This window comes from Struthio camelus, chromosome 6 (genome assembly GCF_040807025.1).
Source record: "Struthio camelus isolate bStrCam1 chromosome 6, bStrCam1.hap1, whole genome shotgun sequence".
NCBI lineage: Eukaryota > Metazoa > Chordata > Aves > Struthioniformes > Struthionidae > Struthio > Struthio camelus.
The window spans coordinates 24,126,941-24,146,656 of NC_090947.1; the positions used below are offsets into that span (position 1 = coordinate 24,126,941).

The window sequence follows — 19,716 nt, forward strand, 5'->3', positions numbered from 1 at the left end:
TTAACGGATAACAGTTAACGGTTCTCCTGGCAAGTGCTTTTCGGTGGTTCTGATTCTCTTCCTAACATTTGAGAGCGGCTTTAGTATTTACAGTTAGAACAGACTGACTGAATTGACCAGAAACACCACTGAAGTGTGTGTCTCATAGGGAACACTTATTAAATACTATTGAATTAAAGTAAAATAAACTTATTTGCTGAATGTTTACCAAATAATGCTACAATACCAGCAATTTCTCTTTATTTGTCTTAGGCACTGAATGAACAGAGGAACTGAGGAAAAAATACGTATCTCACTGTCTTCAGGTAAAGGCTTTAGCTAGTCTATTACAGCAGCTCTCCAGTGATTTTCTAGTGCCACAGGCACTGGTGTGATCTGAAACCATCAAACATCCATCTGATGGCAAGAAAAAGAGTAACAAAGAAAGTTCAGGTGAATTCACAGCCAGCAGAATGGATCTACACCTGTTGTTAAAACAGAAACACGAGCTTGTAAAGACGTAATTGTTCCTAGTGAGACAAATCCAGGTTCTTCGTTGCCTTCCAAGTCAGTCAGTCACGTGCCTTTTAGATTAAAAAAAGATTAAAAAACAGATTTACAGCACTATCAAATCAGAATGGCAGGATTTTGATTTTGACTAAGGTGACATGGTTAGACTACCTTCTTGCACCACAGAACCCTCTCTTGCTTTTATCAAAGCAACAGCTTTGATTTTAAAAAAAACATAATTTTAGATGAATAAGTATTAACTTTAGTCTGATCCAGCTGGAGAGCTCACAGATAGCCCAATTCCGGCATCATTCAGAGCAGTCAAAAAACCGAAGCACCATCTCCTCTGCTCCAAAGAAAATAGCTTAATATTGCCATCTAGATAAGAAGTCATGGGAACCTGGAAAATTCTCCGGACCAGAGGTCAGCTCACTGCCTGTGCACCAAATGGCAACTAAGTTGTCCAGCACCCTCTGTCCAACAAAGTATAGCAGAATCAAAACACGACATCTTGATTCTTTGAGAGACAGGGGCTCCATGTTCTCACTGAATACATGACTTCCAAGTGGTCAAGAACCAGGAGCTTCTACCTCAAACAGCAATTATTGCAACTTACACTTTCAGCCTTACTGTGTTATATTCAAAATCTAGGCGCATTCCTCCATGGCGTGCAATGTGTTACCTGTCTCTTCTCCGTACAAGCAACTTATCAAGGGATCAGCCAGCCTAAAGTCACAAACATACACAAATGTACCTGCTCTGATACAAGCATAATACATTTCAGCAAGGAAATGCGCGATATTAATCACCATTACCATGCTGAATTGTCATCTTTGCTTAGGAACTACTTTACTTGTTCAGCCTAGCAAATAGATTTCTACCCTTTGACATGAGAGCTCACAGAACAGTGAACAGTAAATATACAGACTCTGATGCCACACATATATTCTCACCTCTAGGACAATATCAGCCGCGTCATGGAGACACAAGGTCAAGGTTCCCACTCGTGTCAAATTGGTTATATATGAGAAGGTTATCAAGATGACTGTAACAACGTGATGTATAAACATGATGCCAAAATCCTAGAGCAGCAAGAAACAGAAAGGAAAAAACAAACAAACAAACAAACAGTGAGATTAAATACCCTTACAGAAAAATGGATGAATATTTTTTTTAAACTCAGGTTATATTACATAAAGATTCTGCTACATAAGCGCATACTAAATGCCCAGCTATCAATTTCATTTAGACTCAATAAAATAATCATTGTACTCTAAGAAAATGTAAAAAGATTATTCAGAGATATGCAACATCTACACTTCTCAGTTTCCAGGCATTTAACCTAATGAAGTAAACACTTACAACATTAGTTACTTTGAAAATGCATATATATATACAAATCAAATTATGCCATATTTCTTACATACCAAGCAACGTATAATATGCAAAATAATGTATCATTTACATGAGTTTAGATAGTTAAAAAGGAATAGGAAATAGATTCCTACCACACTAAAATGTATTGACAGTCACCTGTCAGGTACAAGTGCTGGGTTTCTACATGACTGGTAGAGATGAGATTCTTCACTACAAGGCTTCAGATCATTAAAAAAAGACATCTTACTGGAATTTGCTGAGAAAATTATACCAAAACCTTGAAAAAAGTCACAAGCATCATTTGACTGGAGAGTTCCTTCATGCATCAGGTGCTGAGATAGTACAGCAGCTCTCAGCAGGACAAGTGGCTCTCAGGTAGGGCTGTCTGAAGGAACAGATCCAGGACGTCACAAGGAACAGCTCCTCTAGGCAGCCAGCTGACTAAGCATTTGGGGAGGCAGCATTTGGCCTTCTCGCAGCTGTTGTGAGCCAGTCCTGCTGAGCTGTGGAAGTCTCTCAGGTAAATGGCCCACATCACAGAAAATGGGTTGAGGCACTGCAATCTTTAGAGAGGCAGAATTTGATTTGCAAAGGGAGGAAAAGCAGGGGTAGGGTGATAGAGGGCCCTCCTGGCCAAGTGTTGGGGAGCCCCAACTAATGCAGGGACAACTCCAGTAAAGCAGCTGCTACAGCTACCAACTGCACTGTCTCTCTAATGCTAGGAAAAGCAACGGCCCAGTGCCATCTCACCTCTCCCTGGGAATGGCAATCAGAGCCTGCAGATACCAGGCCCCCCTACTTTCAAGGAAATGCAGTGCTACTCCCGTTCAGTATCAGCATTTGCCTTCACTGCAATGTACACTAGGAGTCAGCGGAAAAATTTGCAACTTAAGCACTAACTGAATAAGGAGAAGACCTCCTTCCAACTACCTTCCATTTAACGCTATGAAGTGCTACAAGGTCCTATTTCCTACAAACAGACATCAGTGGGCATTGCTGCTATCTCCTACACAAAGCTGAACAATAAGACTAAAAAGAGAATCCCAGTTTGGTCCCCAGCAGTCTGGAGTATAATCAAATACATCCAGCAGTCATCTCAAGTCATTGCTGCTTAAAGCAGACTGAAGAAAAGAATTAAAGGCTGCTTCCTTTCCCAAGGCTCTTAAGGGACTGCACGGAAATGGCATCTCAGTCATTTCAACCACTACAAACCCACACTTTGGGGGGTTTTCCCCAGGATTAGAAGTAAGGTGCTAGCATTGCCATACGCCATATTGTAGCCTAGCTCTTTACCTACTTCAGCTGCAAATGCTATGGCACTGTTCTCCGCTTTCCTGCTAATGGCGTTTCCATTAGCACATAAGCAGCTCAAATAGGTGAGCAAGCCAAGCAGAAAAACTTCTCTGTTTTCGTAACTGCCACATTCATGTTCTGCAAGTACTAGATTTCTAATCCCTTTGGGGAATTCTTCAAGGCATTCCTGACAACGTGAATTACTCCTAAGCAGCCCTAATGCTCTTGTGCAGCAATCTTCTACATTTCTTTTTGAGTCTACTTACAGAAACACTGTTCAGGGAACTCCTTCTCTCATATGTTTCTTAAGACAGTTATCTGATTCTGACAGCTCTGAAAAGAGATCCTGGACTGACCTACCGATAATTGTTAAAAAAGAGTAGCAGTGATTTTAGTAAGATAACTTTTGTTATTTTGGCCCTTTCTTTCCTATTTGTAACATTTCCTTATGCCAATAATTAATACTATGCTTTGAAGATGCTACATGTTAGATTTTAATTATACATAAGGGTAAAGAATACAAAGGAACTAATGGTGCAAGTCCCATAATGTCAAGGGGATCTTGTGTTCCTAGCTTACTTGAACACTTTCATCCATAGATGGTATAGGAATAGTTGTATAGGTATGGGCTTTTTCTTTTTTAAAACTATTTCAAACTGTGTGTATGTTTGTACAGGATGCATGTATTTACAGTATATTTACAGCCTCTACTTGAAACTTCTCACTTCTCAATTCTTCTTGAAAGAATGCCAGACAAAGATATCACGTGCCTGGAAGATTCAGAAAAATAGGTGGCTAAGTATAGGTGAAAGACCCTACTCCTGGCACCATTAATCAAAAGAATGAAGTGCAGACAACGAAGTATTCCAATAGCTCTCAATTTTGAGAGATACACCCACTAGAAATGAGGCTTCTACCACCCAGGTTTGTTTAAAATACGTATTTCAGAAATTATTTACGCTCTGAAACACTTTGGAAGTGAACTTCATGGGATAAGAGTGTGGTAGCTAGACCCTCTAGATCATTAAACATAACAAAAAAAGAGTGCTCAGTAACACTTAACCGCAAGGAATAGCAATAGTGTGAAGAGTTAAAACATGTACATCAAATATGCTAAGCCTCAGGGTATTTCTCACTGGAAAACAAATGAGATTGACCAAAATGCCAAAGCGGCTAAGGAGGCCAAGCCCTACTAAAGGCAATGCAACTTCATTCCAAGGCAATTCAGCTTCTTTGTTTATGCATCAACAAACGAATGGAATGTGAGCAGCTCAAGGTTTTAACCCTTACAACTTTAGTAAAGGTCCACAGAAGGCACACAATCTAAATTTCTTTTCTTGAAACAAAAGAATTCAGCTCTATCTTTTTTTTCAGTGAGTTGAAGAAACAGTTTTGGCATCTAGTTTCAGTGAAATATAGCATAAATTTTCCAGGAAAAAAATTGAATATTCAAGATACTTAGCAGCCAGAGACTGCTTTATTGTGAGGGATGGGGGGAAGAGATGTCTTATTTTTGGAAAAAAGAAAGCATTTCTTCTTGAAATAGAAAACATAGACGCTCTAGGAATTGCCAAATGCCTGGAACTAAAAAGCGAACACACTAAAAGGTCACCTAGGTCTTCTACATACCTACATTGACCGAAGTAGAAATGTTACACATTCCCTCAAATACACTGGTCAAATACATTTCCATCAAGCAATACCTCAGGCACCTAGAAAGCATTTAAATAAGCTTCACTGGTTTTCAAACTAATCAGGGCTTGTGAGAGTCACAAAGTTCCCCAGTCTAATTTTCCTTCTCTGTGCTTAACAGAAGAGCAGTATGGAAAGTTGGACAAATATGATAAAAAAAAAAAAAATCATGCTAGGATGCACAAGTCTTTGGAAATGAAACACTTCAAGTGTAAAACATCATTACAGCAACATGGTAGAAGTTTAGGAAGCAAGCAACATGCCATTATAAAATTATAAAAACTAATCTACCTAGTTCACTGCTTTAACTTAATGCCAATAGTAGGTATGGACAAAAATGTAAATATTTTGCTCATATCTCTTCAGGCAGGCAGAGATAATCTGGCAGAATTTATAACATCTACATAAACAGGCATTTGATAATCAGCAATCCAATTGGAAGTCATTTTCAACTCATGAATTTACTATTACGAAAGAATAAAATGGAGACGAAAAACAGCATGTACATTTCTCTTGAGCTACATAAAGTAAAAGACCAGTGCTGGAATTATGCCAACGTTGAGTGCTGGCCCTTTCAAATAAAACCTACAGCACCTCTCCTTGAAAGAAATCTGACTCCATAAAAGTGATTGGCTAAATTCCAGCAGTGAGCAAGACTGCCAGGACACTTTTGATCATTCTAGACTATAACACAGGTACTGTGCATTTTAAAAGTATTTAAAATGATAACCAAGACTTAGATAAACGTATTTCTCTCACTGTAAGAGGAAAATAGCAACAGGTTTCTAGGCTGAGAATTAACTGTTAATCTGCTCTGTAAAAACTGTCATGAAGTATTATGATAATGTCTGGTAATAGCTGGCATTCTTCCAATTAAACAAAGGCTTGTTTTAGATGGGCACCATTTCACATATCGTGTGCTCGGTACCTTAAGAGGTTTCCGCATTTTTTAAACTAAATGCCTTTTAAAGCTGCAACACAGCTGGTGTCTCTGTCAAGCTCACACCTCCTGCAAGGTGAGTCTTTAACCATGTTACATAAATATATATTTTTTTAAATTGAAGTTGCTTTTGCTTCTTACTTGCAGGCCTATTGAAGGGGTGGGTGACGCGTAGGAACATGGCCTTTGTGGCCAACCCATTTGTGACATCTCAGGCCTCACAAAATCCTTCAAGTGCATGGTTCTTGGGATGACATTACACTTCTCGCTTGCCACATTTTACTGGTCAAGAACTTGTAACTGGTCCTTTTTGGCCCTTCCTTTTCTGTATATATACCCATGTATTTGGTGTTCCTGACAGCATGACATGAGTTCAGAGCTAAGGCTTATCCCATACTTTCCTAACAACATCCGTGTTCACACCGATCTGGCACACTGCCTGTCTGATGTCATCCTACCTCCTCAGCTGTTTTGGTGGAGAGGACACTCGTCATTGGGCTGTGAGCCCGCTGAGAGCTGGCATTGCCCAGAGGCCCGGGAGCATGTGGTGCTCCTCTGCGTCAACTACTGTAAGCTCCCAGGGAAAGCAGGGTTTCTCTGACAGTTTGCATTCATCCCTGGCCACTGAACAGTTTTACTGTGTGACACCAGCACACAGCCACATTTCTCCTATCCAGTCTTCCTAGTTATCAGTTTTGCTTAAACTACAAAAAGAGCGCTCTCTGCAGATCTGCTGGAATCAAACTGGTCAGTGATCTAACAGTTCATTGACAAATATGGCATCTCCACTGTCTCCTTCAGGGTGCTCACAATGAAAGGTTTTTGACTTGCTCTCATTGCACTGCAGTTATTGTGCTCCTGCTCTCTGTTGGGAGACTGCGCATCCTCAGACACAGCAGATGTATGGGACACAGCTTTAAGGCACTGATTTGGTGCTCTGGGTTGCAAATCTGAGACGAGTGTGTTATTTAATTATTAACAATCTATTTCCCCACCTCCAGCCCCTACTCTACTTCCACAGTAGGTTGCTGAGAAACCTTCCTGATAGTAAATCATTTATATGCAACTGAGAGACAAACCTGCAAAAATTTGTTTACTTGTACCTGTACTTACGGACATGATCAGGCTTTATTTCTGTGCTCAGCTCAACATGCAAACAAACTCTCCAAGTCATGAGAGAAACAGCTATAGAGTTCGTCCATGAGGCTTATCAAACGAGAAAGGTGTTAGTGAATATCACAATGGCCTTTTTTAGAACTGTACTTCAGCATAGCCAGATGCTGTTCAGGAACCCTCCAGTTATTTTTTATGTAAACAAAGAAACTAGTTAATTAAATTAAATCAATTAAATATTCTTTAAAAATGTGTACTACTGCAAAATTGCAAAAATGTTGCAATTGCAATGCTGTTTTATTTTCCTCTCCTTCAGGAGGTACACAAAGAGAAAAGATACCCAATTGCGCAGCCTAGAAGGCTGAATAAATGCAGGGTGACTGATCAGACATGGCACACTTCTGCAGCAATAACTCGAACAATTCTGCAACACTGCTGCAGAGGTTTAGTTTTGGTTTCTATATTGGCAAATGGCTATTAAGTACTGCCTGCATTTGCTGCTTATATATATTACTCATTACTCTTGATTTAAATTCACCTCCACTATCGTACAGCTCCACTAGCCCTGTTTCTCCGCATTTCTTTTTTTTTGAGACAGTGAAGTTGTGCCCATTTCAGGCTCATAATTGACAGGACGTTTATCATCTACAAATAATTCAAGCAAGGGATTTACATGTATTCACCCTAAAAAAATTTTGCAAATTCAAATATAAGGGTTTTTTTTTTTTTTTTTTAATGTAAGTAGCTACAATACAAGATTCCTAAGAGCACACCGTGGTTCCAAATAGCAGATCAATTTATTTAGGACATACTGTATTCTTTATTTATTTTTTCAGAGTTATGCTTGTGCTAAAATTCTACTAAACTGGGATTTTCTTCCATCAGTACAACAGTCTACAGTTATTTCATTAAATGACAGTAGAAAAGGCACATTGAAAATATTATGAAGTCCCTCTAAATGTCTTAAATAATTTTGCAACATTAAAAAACCCCTACAGGAATAGCTCAATGGATTGTTAGCATAGAATGACTTGTGTTGCCTGTGTTGCTATGGATTAGCACTCTACAGAACTGCTCTTTCTTGGAGGAGAACCTAGATGAAAGAATATGGAATCAGTTGTCACTGATACTGGCAAAATTGTCTTCATCTGGCCAGAGTTTTAGTTTCTTGACTGATAGCCCATCTGCTCTGTGTGATGGACAAGTTCCCACACAACTACTTTTCCAGTACAATTATCTTTCAATTATCAGAAAGACAGACATACTGGATATAGTTTTAATTCACAGTTGCTACAGTTTCCTATGGTCATGTTTTAAATATTTTTCTTTACAAAAAAAACACAAATAAAAGCCATTATACTTGAGACACATGCCATGACTTTTAATTAAACACGCAGCAGTACTCATCTACTTGAAATTTCATAACTGTAAAGGTAAGATCAAACATAGCATCATTTTAATATTAAATATATCCTCATTTTTCTGATTGCTTTGTAGAAGAATACATTTAAAGCCCTCATAGATCTTATCAAAATGATACTATGAATTTATGAGGCAGTCTTGCTCTGTCATTGACATTTTCATCATTTTACTCTTAATAGAAATAGTACATCTACCAGCTACTAAGAGTGTTTCATTCCATTCAAGTCACTGTATGGGATCAGCAGTTATCTGCTGATGCCATTTCCCTTTCAATACTGGATTACTCCAGGCTCTTGATCACTCTTTTTCCAACGGGCAGAAAAAAAATACACTTCATGGTATTGACAGACAGAGTAACACAAGCACTTCAAAACTAGTTTCTCTGTGATGAACATCTGCAAGAGGTTGTGATTAGAAAGAACTGTACTTCTAGTTCAATGCACAGATATTCCTCAAGCCAAAAAACACACGCTTACAGCCTTCAAAGTTTAGACTCATTGTTCTTACCTTTCTTTTGATGTCAATGAATTGAGAAAACATTAAGGACCAGTAGAATGACAATTCAACTATGTAGTAATAATGAAGGTCAGGCATCAGTGGCTGAAAGATGGAGATGAGAAAAGGTTAAAAGAGAACTAACTGACACTACAGGCATCTGAGGTCTGCGGGAAAGATTTTTAATTACAGATGGATTACTGACTTCTACATTTGCATCCTATGCAAAAAAAAAAAAAAAAAAAAAAAAGATGATGGTTGCCTCATTCAAACTTTGATGGCCCTGGGAAAGAAGAGTTCCTCAACCTTTTCTTGTGTTTAAATTTTGACAATATTGCAATACCAGAAACCTATGATGTTTTCCATTAGGGACTCTGAATAAACAGGATCCCGCCTATATTTGAACTCAAATCCTATCTCATATGCAGAGCAGAAGATCCTAAGAGTGTTCTGAAACATTAGTTAAAACATCTTGCTGTACTTCAGTAATGTTGGTTTAAAGTACAACAAAAGAAACAATGTTAGAGTAGATTAGAAAAAAAGTGATGCTGGTGTATAACCTCATCTGTTCATGATGAAAATGCTGTGATTTTAAAGCAGGGCTCTTTCTAATATAAAAGCCTATTTTTAAAGACTCTAACCATTTTCTGGGAACACGTTGACATTAGAGGAAGAAGAAAGTCACTACATTGATCCAGGCATCTTGTTTGATGTACATGTTTAAACGCCAAAGAAGCAAAAATAACAAGACACAGGAAGTTAATCACAATCAAACACAACCTGGGGTAACTGCAAAGGGAAGTGGTGGCCTGTATAGGTGGGCTAGCCCCCAGCCTAAAACACAGACAGACCTAGGGGCTACTCTAATCACGATGCAAGGGTGCTTCCCTGCCCATCACGTCTTCCATCTCAGTGAAAGAGATGGGTACTGGCCTGGGGGCATCTCCTGGGGGATTAGATGAAGCACCTCTAGAGCAGTTTGCACTGGTCCAATGATGCAACCAAGGGCAACAGCTATTTCAGCTAGCAAGAGCCACTTCATTTGCCTCTTTTATTCCCATTGTCTTTTGCAGACCCAATTCTTTGCAGCTAGAAAACAGTCTTTAGGTGCACACTGCATGCTCTAAAGTGAGCTGTTTAAATGTAAACATACATCTAAGCTTTATAAAAAATGTGTACACTCAAAATCAATCTTTTAAAACTATTTCTGTGGTTAATACAATCCTTTTCTGACTTAGTAAGACTGTCATTAAGTCTTTAAGCATGTGCAATTAAAAAAAAGGGGGAGGGAGAGGTGAGTCGAGAATATGAGCTAGCAATGAACTCATACTATTCCATTAATTATCCCAAGGGAACTCACAAGGGAAAATTTCTAGTAAAATAATTAAGATTGTCAGTTGTTTTATTAATGATACCATTAGTGTTTCTAAGCCCATATACAATGATAATGGGAGGGGCGGGGGAGAGGATTCTAAAGATATTATGGTTTTCCCCCATTAAAAGCTGAACAGCCTTTGTTTAACTTGGTTAAAATGTTATGTTTCAGTTCTCCAAAGACTTAACTGTAATAGGACTATTGCATGTTTATGGATAAGTTGTTATCCAAATGATCCATTTGACTCTCTACAGCAAGTCCAGCTGGATTTCTCTAATGCTGTGTTGAATAACTTACAAAGGAATCAAGAGAGAGATTAGAAATTTTATCTAGCTAAGAAAAACAGACAAACACAAGATCAAGCACTTGATCTTGATCAGCACCCTGATACAAATCATTGTATCTCCAACACAATGATTTTGATAATGATTTTTATTTGATGATTTGCTTTCTGCTGGACCATCTTCACTTGTAGCACTATTTTCATATATTGTAAGTTTAACTGACACCCTCTGCAGTTGTAACTAACTTTCTGAATGACCACCTACCTCGTCCTGCTCACAGGTCTGGCAAATATATGTTCTTTAAACAGTAAGACTCTCACTCTTTCCCGAGAAGTACACATCTTCTTGCATGTAATATCATAAAAATAGTAGAAAACAGGACTGAAAGGCACCACAAGAAGTTATCCAGTCCTACCTGCCCCAAGGCAGCAGCAACTGCAGCTGTATTGTTCATGACAAATGATTGTTCATAAAAACTTTCAGCGATGAAGAATCAACACTCTCCTCAGACAATCTATGCTGCTGCTGCCCTAAAGTTATTCAGTTTGCTCTAAAGTCCTTTGATGTAATTTAAGTCATTATTTTTTGTCCATCCAGTTGTGGACAGAGAAGGGTTTATTCCTTTTTTCACAGAAACTTCGTACACATCTGAAAACTACTACTACTCAGTTTTCTCTTCCTGAGGCTAAATGATCAAATTCCTTCAACCTTTCCCAGCAGATCAAGATTTCTGGATTTCTGCTCATTCTTGCTGCCCCTCCACTGGCCTATCTCCAACAGGTCCACAACCTTCATGTAGTGTGGTCCCCCAAACTAAACGCAGTTCTCCTGTTTAAGGCTAATAGTCAACACTCTTCTTTATAATTTCCAGTCTGGTACTGGCTCCTCCCCACATCCCATCCCATCATTTTTTAAACAACAATAAGCAAGCTGCCTTAGACTGCTTAAATTGTAAACTCTTCCCTGAAGTTTTGGGGAATTCATTGTCATTTATATTTGGAAAGCAGCTAGTACAATGTCTTGATGATCCCTCTTTTGAGTTCTGGATACTGAAAACAAACAAAAATCACAGAACCACAGAATGGTTGAGGTTGGAAGGGACCTCTGGAGATCATCTAGTCCAACCCCCCTGCTCAAGCAGGGTCACCTAGAGCATATTGCCCAGGATCCCATCCAGACGGGTTTTGAATATCTCCAGCGAAGGAGACTCCACCACCTCTCTGGGCAACCTGTTCCAGAGCTCAGTCACCCTCACAGGAAAGGAAGTTTTTCCTCAGGTTCAGACGGAACTTCCTGCGTTTCAGTTTGTGCCCGTTGCCTCTTGTCCTGTCGCTGGGCACCACGGAGAAGAGACTGGCCCCATCCTCTCGACACCCTCCCTTCAGATACTTGTTCGCATTGATGAGATCGCCTCTCAGTCTTCTCTTCTGCAGGCTCAACAGGCCCAGCTCTCGCAGCCTTTCTTCAGAGGAGAGATGCTCCAGTCCCCTCATCATCTTGGTAGCCCTCCGCTGGACTCTCTCTGGTAGTGCCATGTCTCTCTTGGACTGGGGAGGCCAGCACTGGAAACAGTACCCCAGGTGAGGCCTCACCAGGGCTGAGGAGAAGGGGAGAATCACTTCCCTCCACCTGCTGGCAACACTCTGCCTAATGCACCCCAGGAGACCATTGGCCGCCTTGGCCACAAGGGTGCATTGCTGCCTCATGCTTCACTTGTTGTCCACCAGCACTCCCAGGTCCTTCTCGGCAGAGCTACTTTCCAGCAGGTCAACCCCCAGCCTGTCCTGGGGCATGGGGTTATTCCTCCCTACGTGCAGAACCCTGCACTTGCCTTTGTTGAACTTCATGAGGTTCCTCTCTGCCCAGCTCTCCAGCCTGTCCAGGTCCCTCTGAATGGCAGCACAGTCTTCTGGTGTGTCAGCCACTCCTCTCAGTTCAGTATCATCAGCAAACTTGCTGAGGGTGCACTCTGTCCCTTCCTCCAGGTTACTGATGACTCCACTGAACAAGACTGGACCCAGGACTGACCCCTACCCACTAGCTACAGGCCTCCAGCTAGACTCTGCACCACTGACCACAACCCTCTGAGCTCTGCCATTCAGCCAGTTCTCAATCCACCTCACTCTCCACTCATCCAACCTACACTTCCTGAGTTTACCTAGGAGGATGTGATGGGAGACAGTGTCCAAAGCCTTTCTGGAGTCCAGGGAGACAACACCCACTGCTCTGCCCTCAGCTACCCAGCTAGTCATCGCATCCGAGAAGGCTATCAGATTGGTCAAGCATGATTTCCCTTTGGTGAATCCATGCTCACCACTCCTGATGACCTTCATGCCCTCCAGATGCTTAGTGACCACCTCCAGGAGGAGCTGTTCCATCACCTTTCCAGGGATGGAAGTGAGGCTGACAGGCCTGTAGTTTCCTGGCTCCTCCTTCTTGCCCTTTTTGAAGACTGGGGTGGCATTGGCTTTCTTCCAGTCCTCAGGCACCTCTCCTGATCTCCAGGACCTTTCCAAGAGGATGGAGAGTGGCCTAGCAATAACATCCGCCAGCTCCCTCAGCACTCGTGGGTGCATCCCATCGGGGCCCATGGACTTATGGATGTCAAGTTTGGACAAATGATCTCGAACCCGATCCTCCTCAACCAAGGGAGAGTCTTCCTTTCTCCAGACTTTCTCTCTTGTCTCTTCTTGCCTTAGCAGTGAAGACCGAAGCAGAGAAGGCATTCAACAACTCTGCCTTCTTTGTATCCTTTGTTACCAGGGCACCCGCCCCATTCAACAGCAGGCCCACATTTTCCCTGTCTTTTGCTATTGATGTATTTGAAGAACCCCTTCTTGTTGTCCTTGACATCCCTTGCCAGATTTAAATCCAAATGGGCCTCAGCCTTCCTGGTCGCATCCCTGCATACTCTGACATTGTCTCTGTATTTCTCCCAAGTGGCCTCTCCTCTTTTCCACATTCTGTAGACCTCTTTCTTCTGCTGGAGTTTTGCCAGGACTTCCTTGCTCATCCATGCAGGTCTCCTGCCCGCTTTGCTCAACTTCTTACTCAGAGGGATGCACTGTTCTTGAGCCTGGAGGAAGTGATACTTGAATATTAACCAGCTCTCCTGGACCCCGCTTCCTTCTAGGGCCCTACCCCAGGAGATTCCCCTAAGCAGGTCCCTGAAGAGGCCAAAGTTAGCTCTCCTGAAGTCCAGCGTTGCAATCCTACTTTTTGCCCTGCTTCTTCCTCGTAGGATCCTGAACTCTACCATCTCACGGTCACTGCAGCCAACGCTGCCCCTAACCTTCACATCTCCAACTAGACCTTCTTTGTTAGTACAAGGTCTAGCAGCGCACCTCTCCTTGTTGGCGTCTCCACCATAAATAATAAGCACTTTAAAGTAACCATAAATAAAAAGTACTTTAAAGAAGCTCAAGTTTAGAATTCCAATCATTAAAAACGCTACCAAAAGTCATCCTCAAAAGTTATGCAGAATTTTTGAGACCATCTAACTAGGTCACATTTGAAAAATTTGTTACCTAAAGGAAACATTATACTTCACAACCTTATATAAAAGGTACAAGCAAAACAGGTGGAGCTTAGCTTTCCTGAAAGGGTTTCCAAAGTCCATCCTTATGCCATATACATAATAATACTTTTCTTTAATGGGCTTATTGTTATTATTAATAGTAAAAAAAAAAAAAAAAAAGTAGCATTTAATTAATTTACTGATCCTCACAAAAGTCATGCTGAAAGTTAGTTCTATCAGGCCAAGAGGCAAAATGAATCAGTAGTGCAGCCACGTCAGAGATCAAAGTTATTGTTTCTCAAAAATACACTGAATCTTTTATAGTATGTTGATTGGTCTGTTTAGACGCATTCCGTAACTTAACAACTATGTCTAGCTGCATGACCTGAGGGAAAGTGTAGGAGATGTTTCTCAAAACTCCTGGGTATGCAAACTTTGGGAGTCCCTGTTCAACCAGACAACGACGGACAAAATTTCTCCCTTTCCCTCCTTCTCTGTCAGAAGATTTCCCAAAGCTGTGTAGCTACAGTTAATCCTGGTATTATTGCAATCCTGGTATGCTCTTAGAGCTACTGTGCTGCTGTGAAAGACTGCCAGAATTTGGACTCAGGTTAACTACCCACAGAATTAGCCAAAACCTCAGCAGTGCTCACCAGAAGTTTTAGCAAAGAATAAGTACAATACTATTGTTCTCTTGAAGATCTTTTTAAGGAAAGCAAATTTCAGACTTGAGTAAAATGTTTCTGTAGGAGAAGGAATGAGTGCAGCAGGACACAAGGGCATTTTTTCTTTGACAATGGCATTCCTCTCCTTGCTAAAGCAGATGAATGAGTAAAATGAATGAGTTAACTTTGAAGTTAAGTCATATAATTTGATCTAGAACAGAGACTAAGACTGATGTTTTTGAATCCGTAAAAATACGTTGACACCACTGAAAACAAAGACTTGACAGCATTCTTAATTCTCTTGTTAATTTTAACCTCCTTAGCATTTTTGTTTTCAGCTTCCACGAGGCCATGATTGGATAGTCCTTATTCAAGTACCTTAAAGGAGAAACCTACCTTCTCTCTCTTCAGTCTCCCCTGTGAGCTCACTAACTGCCAGGCATTTTCGCCCTATATGCAGCTTAACAGTCTTGAATCTGAAGCTCTTAACGTTCCCTGGTTTATGAGAACTAAGTAGCCAGTAGGCTTTTCCCAATCTGCTGAATCTCTGGCTTTGCTAAAACTTTCAACATTCTCCAAGAACTTTGTAAAAAATGACTGCTCTACCCTTGTTGCCTACGTTTGCTCTCACAGTTAGATTTCACAGATTTGGCTGTTTTCATACCCTGCGTTTCCTGTCAAAATAGGTGCAGTAGCTGCTGTTCATACTTCCTGTCTTGAACTCAAGCAAGAAGGGGAGCACCTAGCAATGTTATTAAATGCTGCTGAGCAAGCTGCTAAAGATGCTTGATATTCACACAAAGCTCCACCATTAAAAAAAAAAACAAAAAAAACCCCAACTCTACAGAGGTGGCACATTTGTTTTTAGACAGCATTATAACTTTTACCTGATTTGGATACCCGTTCCAGCACTGTCTGGTGTTCCAGAGCCAAGGTGTCTGAGAGAGAGAGAAAAAAAAAAAATGTTCTGTACAAACTATTCTGGACATTGTAGATATGCATGGTTAATACAGGTGAAGGGCAAAACCATAGGAAGAGCTTAATACTTCCACTTTCTTCTAAAGGCCCTGAGACTTGAATACAAGAAGTAGATTCATCAAAGTTTCACAGTATGAATTGGATCAACCTACCCATTGACAGAGATTTTCATTTAGTGCAGCATGACCTTACATGAATATATTTCACAGACACGTAGGCTGAACATCAATCTGTTTGTAGCCAGGTGGTTAGAACTCACGTTGCCTTCTCAACAGCACTACAAATCTTGGACCTAGACTGCTCAAATATTTAGCAAGAACTTGCCTTGCATATACTGTTACATATAAGCACCCTTCCATACAGTACTTAATCCCAGCCATATCCCTCTCCAGAGGACAAATCGTGCCTTTTGCTTTCCTGACTGGAGACGTGACTGCTCAGAGATGATGGACCTTGCTAGCACATGGAATAATCTGGTAGCTCAGGACAACATGAAAGGTGCCAGAGACACACCTACTGTAGCATGCAAGACACCCATAGACTCTTCCACTGCAAAAAGCTGGGCAGACTAGAAGATGTGAGAGTAAGATCCTTTGGCACATACAGCTCTGTTGTACTTCCTGTCTTTTTATTGCATGTACAAGATTTATGTGATTATTTCTTTTCCAAGGCCATGAAAGACAAGAAACTCTAAAATCTGTTGTTGTAGGCAGTGTGTATCTTTAGGAGTTCTTCAGTCTTTCATTCCTTCTTTTCTGTGCAACTGAATGAACCCTACATAGAAAATACCATACGGGCAAGCCCTTCTACTCCACGTCTTCAACCATTGAATATTTCTGCAATGGACAACAAGAACATGACCAATCAACAGCAACCAAAATAGATATACTTCCTTTTTTGTGCATGAGCAGGAAGGACTCCTTTTAGATACTCTTCTAAAGCACAGCTGCATCTTGAGTTCTGACAGTATTTGTATTTTGAGAAGCACATCTGCACAGCAAAAGGACCTACCCACTGCAGATCTCACTAGAAACACAAAAGAAAACTGTGGATTCAAGGTCTGTGTGAGACTCCTTGACAAAACCTCAGCCGCTCTACATCCAAGTAGAAAAGGTGCAGGAATTGTTAGCAGGTATCCTGAATTAAGACAAGATTATATTTTTTTGAATGAATCCTTTATGCAGGAGAGCGCATTATCTTGATTTCACCATCAGGTGGAGCAGTCCAGCTTAGGCAACGCATAGTAACAAATTCACGCAAAATATAACGTGTGAGCGTCAAACCAAATAAAATGAACATTAAGTGGCATGTTGCTCTGGTGTTTGAAGCCCCAAGTTGAGAATCAAGCTAGTACTGTCTTTACAAATAGGAAGGATCTGTACCATGAAGAAAGACAGCATAAACACTAGTCAGCACTACCTCCCCATTCCCAACTCAAAGAGCAAGCTCTAAATATGATTTGTCTCATAGAATGTCCCCACAGTCTTTGCTGGTTAGCAGTGATGTAATATGAGCACTAAGGGCTCTTTCTGTTTTTTGGAAACGTGCCCTTCACATGGAAAGTACAATAAAATAGAACTTAATCACATACACATCTCCAATGCTCCTGAAGTGGAAAGGAATAATACTTACAATAAATCAGAGCTGTATACCAACATCTACAAATAACAGGCTTCCTGGAGTCTCTAATATGCCACTCAGAAGATGGCTCTAAGCTTGATAAAAGTTCATTCAAACTTCTCCTTCTCTCTATTAAGAAAAAATATTTAACGCAAGCAATTCATTTGTTCAAACATCTCCACAGTAGTTACTGCCCTAAGGAAATGCAATGAAAGAGGTCTCTGGAAATAGGCATAGCTCCTCTGCAAGTGTTACTGATACATAGGACTTAAAATATTTCTGTCTGGCAGCTGCCTAAATTAGAGCCATCCAAATATCGTAGGATAATTCATAGTTTTAGCCAGGTTTGAAAAGCTGTAACTGTCTTTCATATCAGATTCAACTAGAGATAAGAGATGCTTCCTACCCAATTATTTTCCTACCTAAATTACAGGTGCTAGCAAAAAATGCACGTTTTTCTCTTTCAAATATTATGACACCTTAAGGTTTCTTCAGAGAAATGCCTGCTATAGGAGCTGCAGATACAGAGGTCTACATACAGTTAAAATGCTGAACACTAAATAAAACAGGCCCCATCGGAGGAGCCCTTACAGTTTTACCACTAAGCCTGATACCACAAACTGACAGACAACATAATATACGCACGGAGTCTCAGAGACTGATGCAGTGCAGAACATCTGCCTTTTCTGAGCCACATAAGGCTCAGAAGACCGTGGTGCCATCTCAAACAAAATGCTCCTCCGATGCTGTCTGTTGGATCCTGCAGGGGCAACAGCTGGGCAATGGTGGCTAAAAAAGCAGGGGATCTACACCACCTTCTTACCCTGTGTCATCCCCAGTTCCCCTCCTCTCCCCTCGCCTTGGCTACTTGGAGCCGGCTCCAATCGTTGTAGTATAAGGGGATGAAGGTTACGGTTGCCCTGGAGGACTTGAGCAAAGAGGTAGAGAAAGAGCACTAGGCTTAAGCACAGTCGTCCTCTCTGATCTCCACAATAAATGCAGTGCTAGACTGACCCTAACTTTTCCATGAAGACCATGGTTGTAGTTGAAGCAATAAGCATCTTGTTTAGTTCCTCTGTGAACCTCACAACTGTGGAGTACTCTCTACAGGCTTCAGCAGAAAGGAGAGGGTCCTAAAAACATCCACGCAGTCTGTAATGTAACACCTAGACACACTGGTAAGGGGGGAATTAATCCGAAAGGACTTAATACTGACATTGTCAGGGCTCACTTGAGCCCTGCATAAGCTCACAGGATATGCTCAGCTCTCCTTGAACAGTCCCATGAAGGACAGTGAAAAAAGGGTCAATCATTCAGCTTTGAAGCAGATTCCTTCCGGATGAACATAAGAAGTGTGCTACTGTTTCCACTGCCTACTGAATGCCCAAATATGAAGAACAAGAAGTAAAGTGGAAAGATGTTTGTGGAAAAGGGGAACACAAGAGGAAGGGAGCATAAGGCAGGGAGAAGAGAGGAAATGCAAAGAACCAGAAGACAAACTGGCATCCTTAAACCAGAAATAGAGTACTAAAATCTTCAGTATCAATTTTGTTAGGCACAAAGCACCAGGTCTACAACACTGAAATCTTCCATTACATGACATGACAGAGTTCAGATGGAAACTTAAGCTTTACTGCACTTTGGTGCAGTGCCTAATCAGTGCAGCATCTATGCCAGTGAAGGATGATAAACAGCTGTTGAATCTGCTGTCATTTACAGCATTAAAGAACAAACCTCTGTTCTACTTCCTTACAAAAATATCTGTCAAAAGCTCCATCAAACCTCTTTCAACTCTACGATTAAAGGGAATAATTTTAAAGAACTTCAGAAAAAAACTTCTCTTGAGACAAGGGAATGACTGGGGTTTCTTTTTGTTTTTTTTTTTTTGTTTGTTTTTTAAAAAAAAAAAGATCTGAGATGTCTGCACAGTAGCCAGAAGCCTCAGATTGTTTTGTATCCATTGTTCTATGCAGCTATCTTTAGAAAAAGCTTCTAATTGGGCCCGGACTTTCAGAAGCCCCAAAGCAATGAAAATCTGCATGTTTTGTTGAAAGTGCTGTTAGCATCTAGCATGTGAAAGAAAGGTCAGTTTTGATAGTAAATGGGAAAAAAGGCAATATAATAAGAAAACTTCTATTTGTGATCTGCGCCCTCAGCAGTGAGTTGACTGAAAGGTATTTTTGGGTGCATTTTATTAGAGAGGCAAAAAATGCATCTGGTGAAGTATTATTTTAAAACAACAAGTTAGATTTTGGTTCCACATACAGTAATAAGAATAATCAAGAATACTCCTTTCTTATCCTTATGTACCCAGCAGAACCAGCCGAGCACAGGAAACAAATCCTGTAGACTAGATTCTCAAATACACAGACAAGAAATGTACATGCCTCAGGCAAGTACTTTCCCATACTGTAAGCCTGCCAACCACCAGGTATGTGTATACCAGGCATTATATC

At 40.7% G+C, this 19,716-nt stretch overlaps 1 protein-coding gene across 2 annotated transcripts in view; it reads right to left on the reverse strand.

The window, feature by feature from the left end:
- CERS6 (ceramide synthase 6) overlaps positions 1–19,716 on the reverse strand; it is a 133,914-nt gene that overhangs the window by 27,432 nt on the left and 86,766 nt on the right. For both annotated transcript variants that reach the window (XM_068948688.1, XM_068948687.1), the window contains exons 5-7: positions 15,550–15,600; positions 8,834–8,926; positions 1,443–1,571 (exon numbers count right to left, since the gene is read on the reverse strand). In XM_068948688.1, coding sequence (XP_068804789.1) covers positions 1,443–1,571; positions 8,834–8,926; positions 15,550–15,600 — 273 coding nt within the window. The remainder of the gene's footprint in view (positions 1–1,442; positions 1,572–8,833; positions 8,927–15,549; positions 15,601–19,716) is intronic.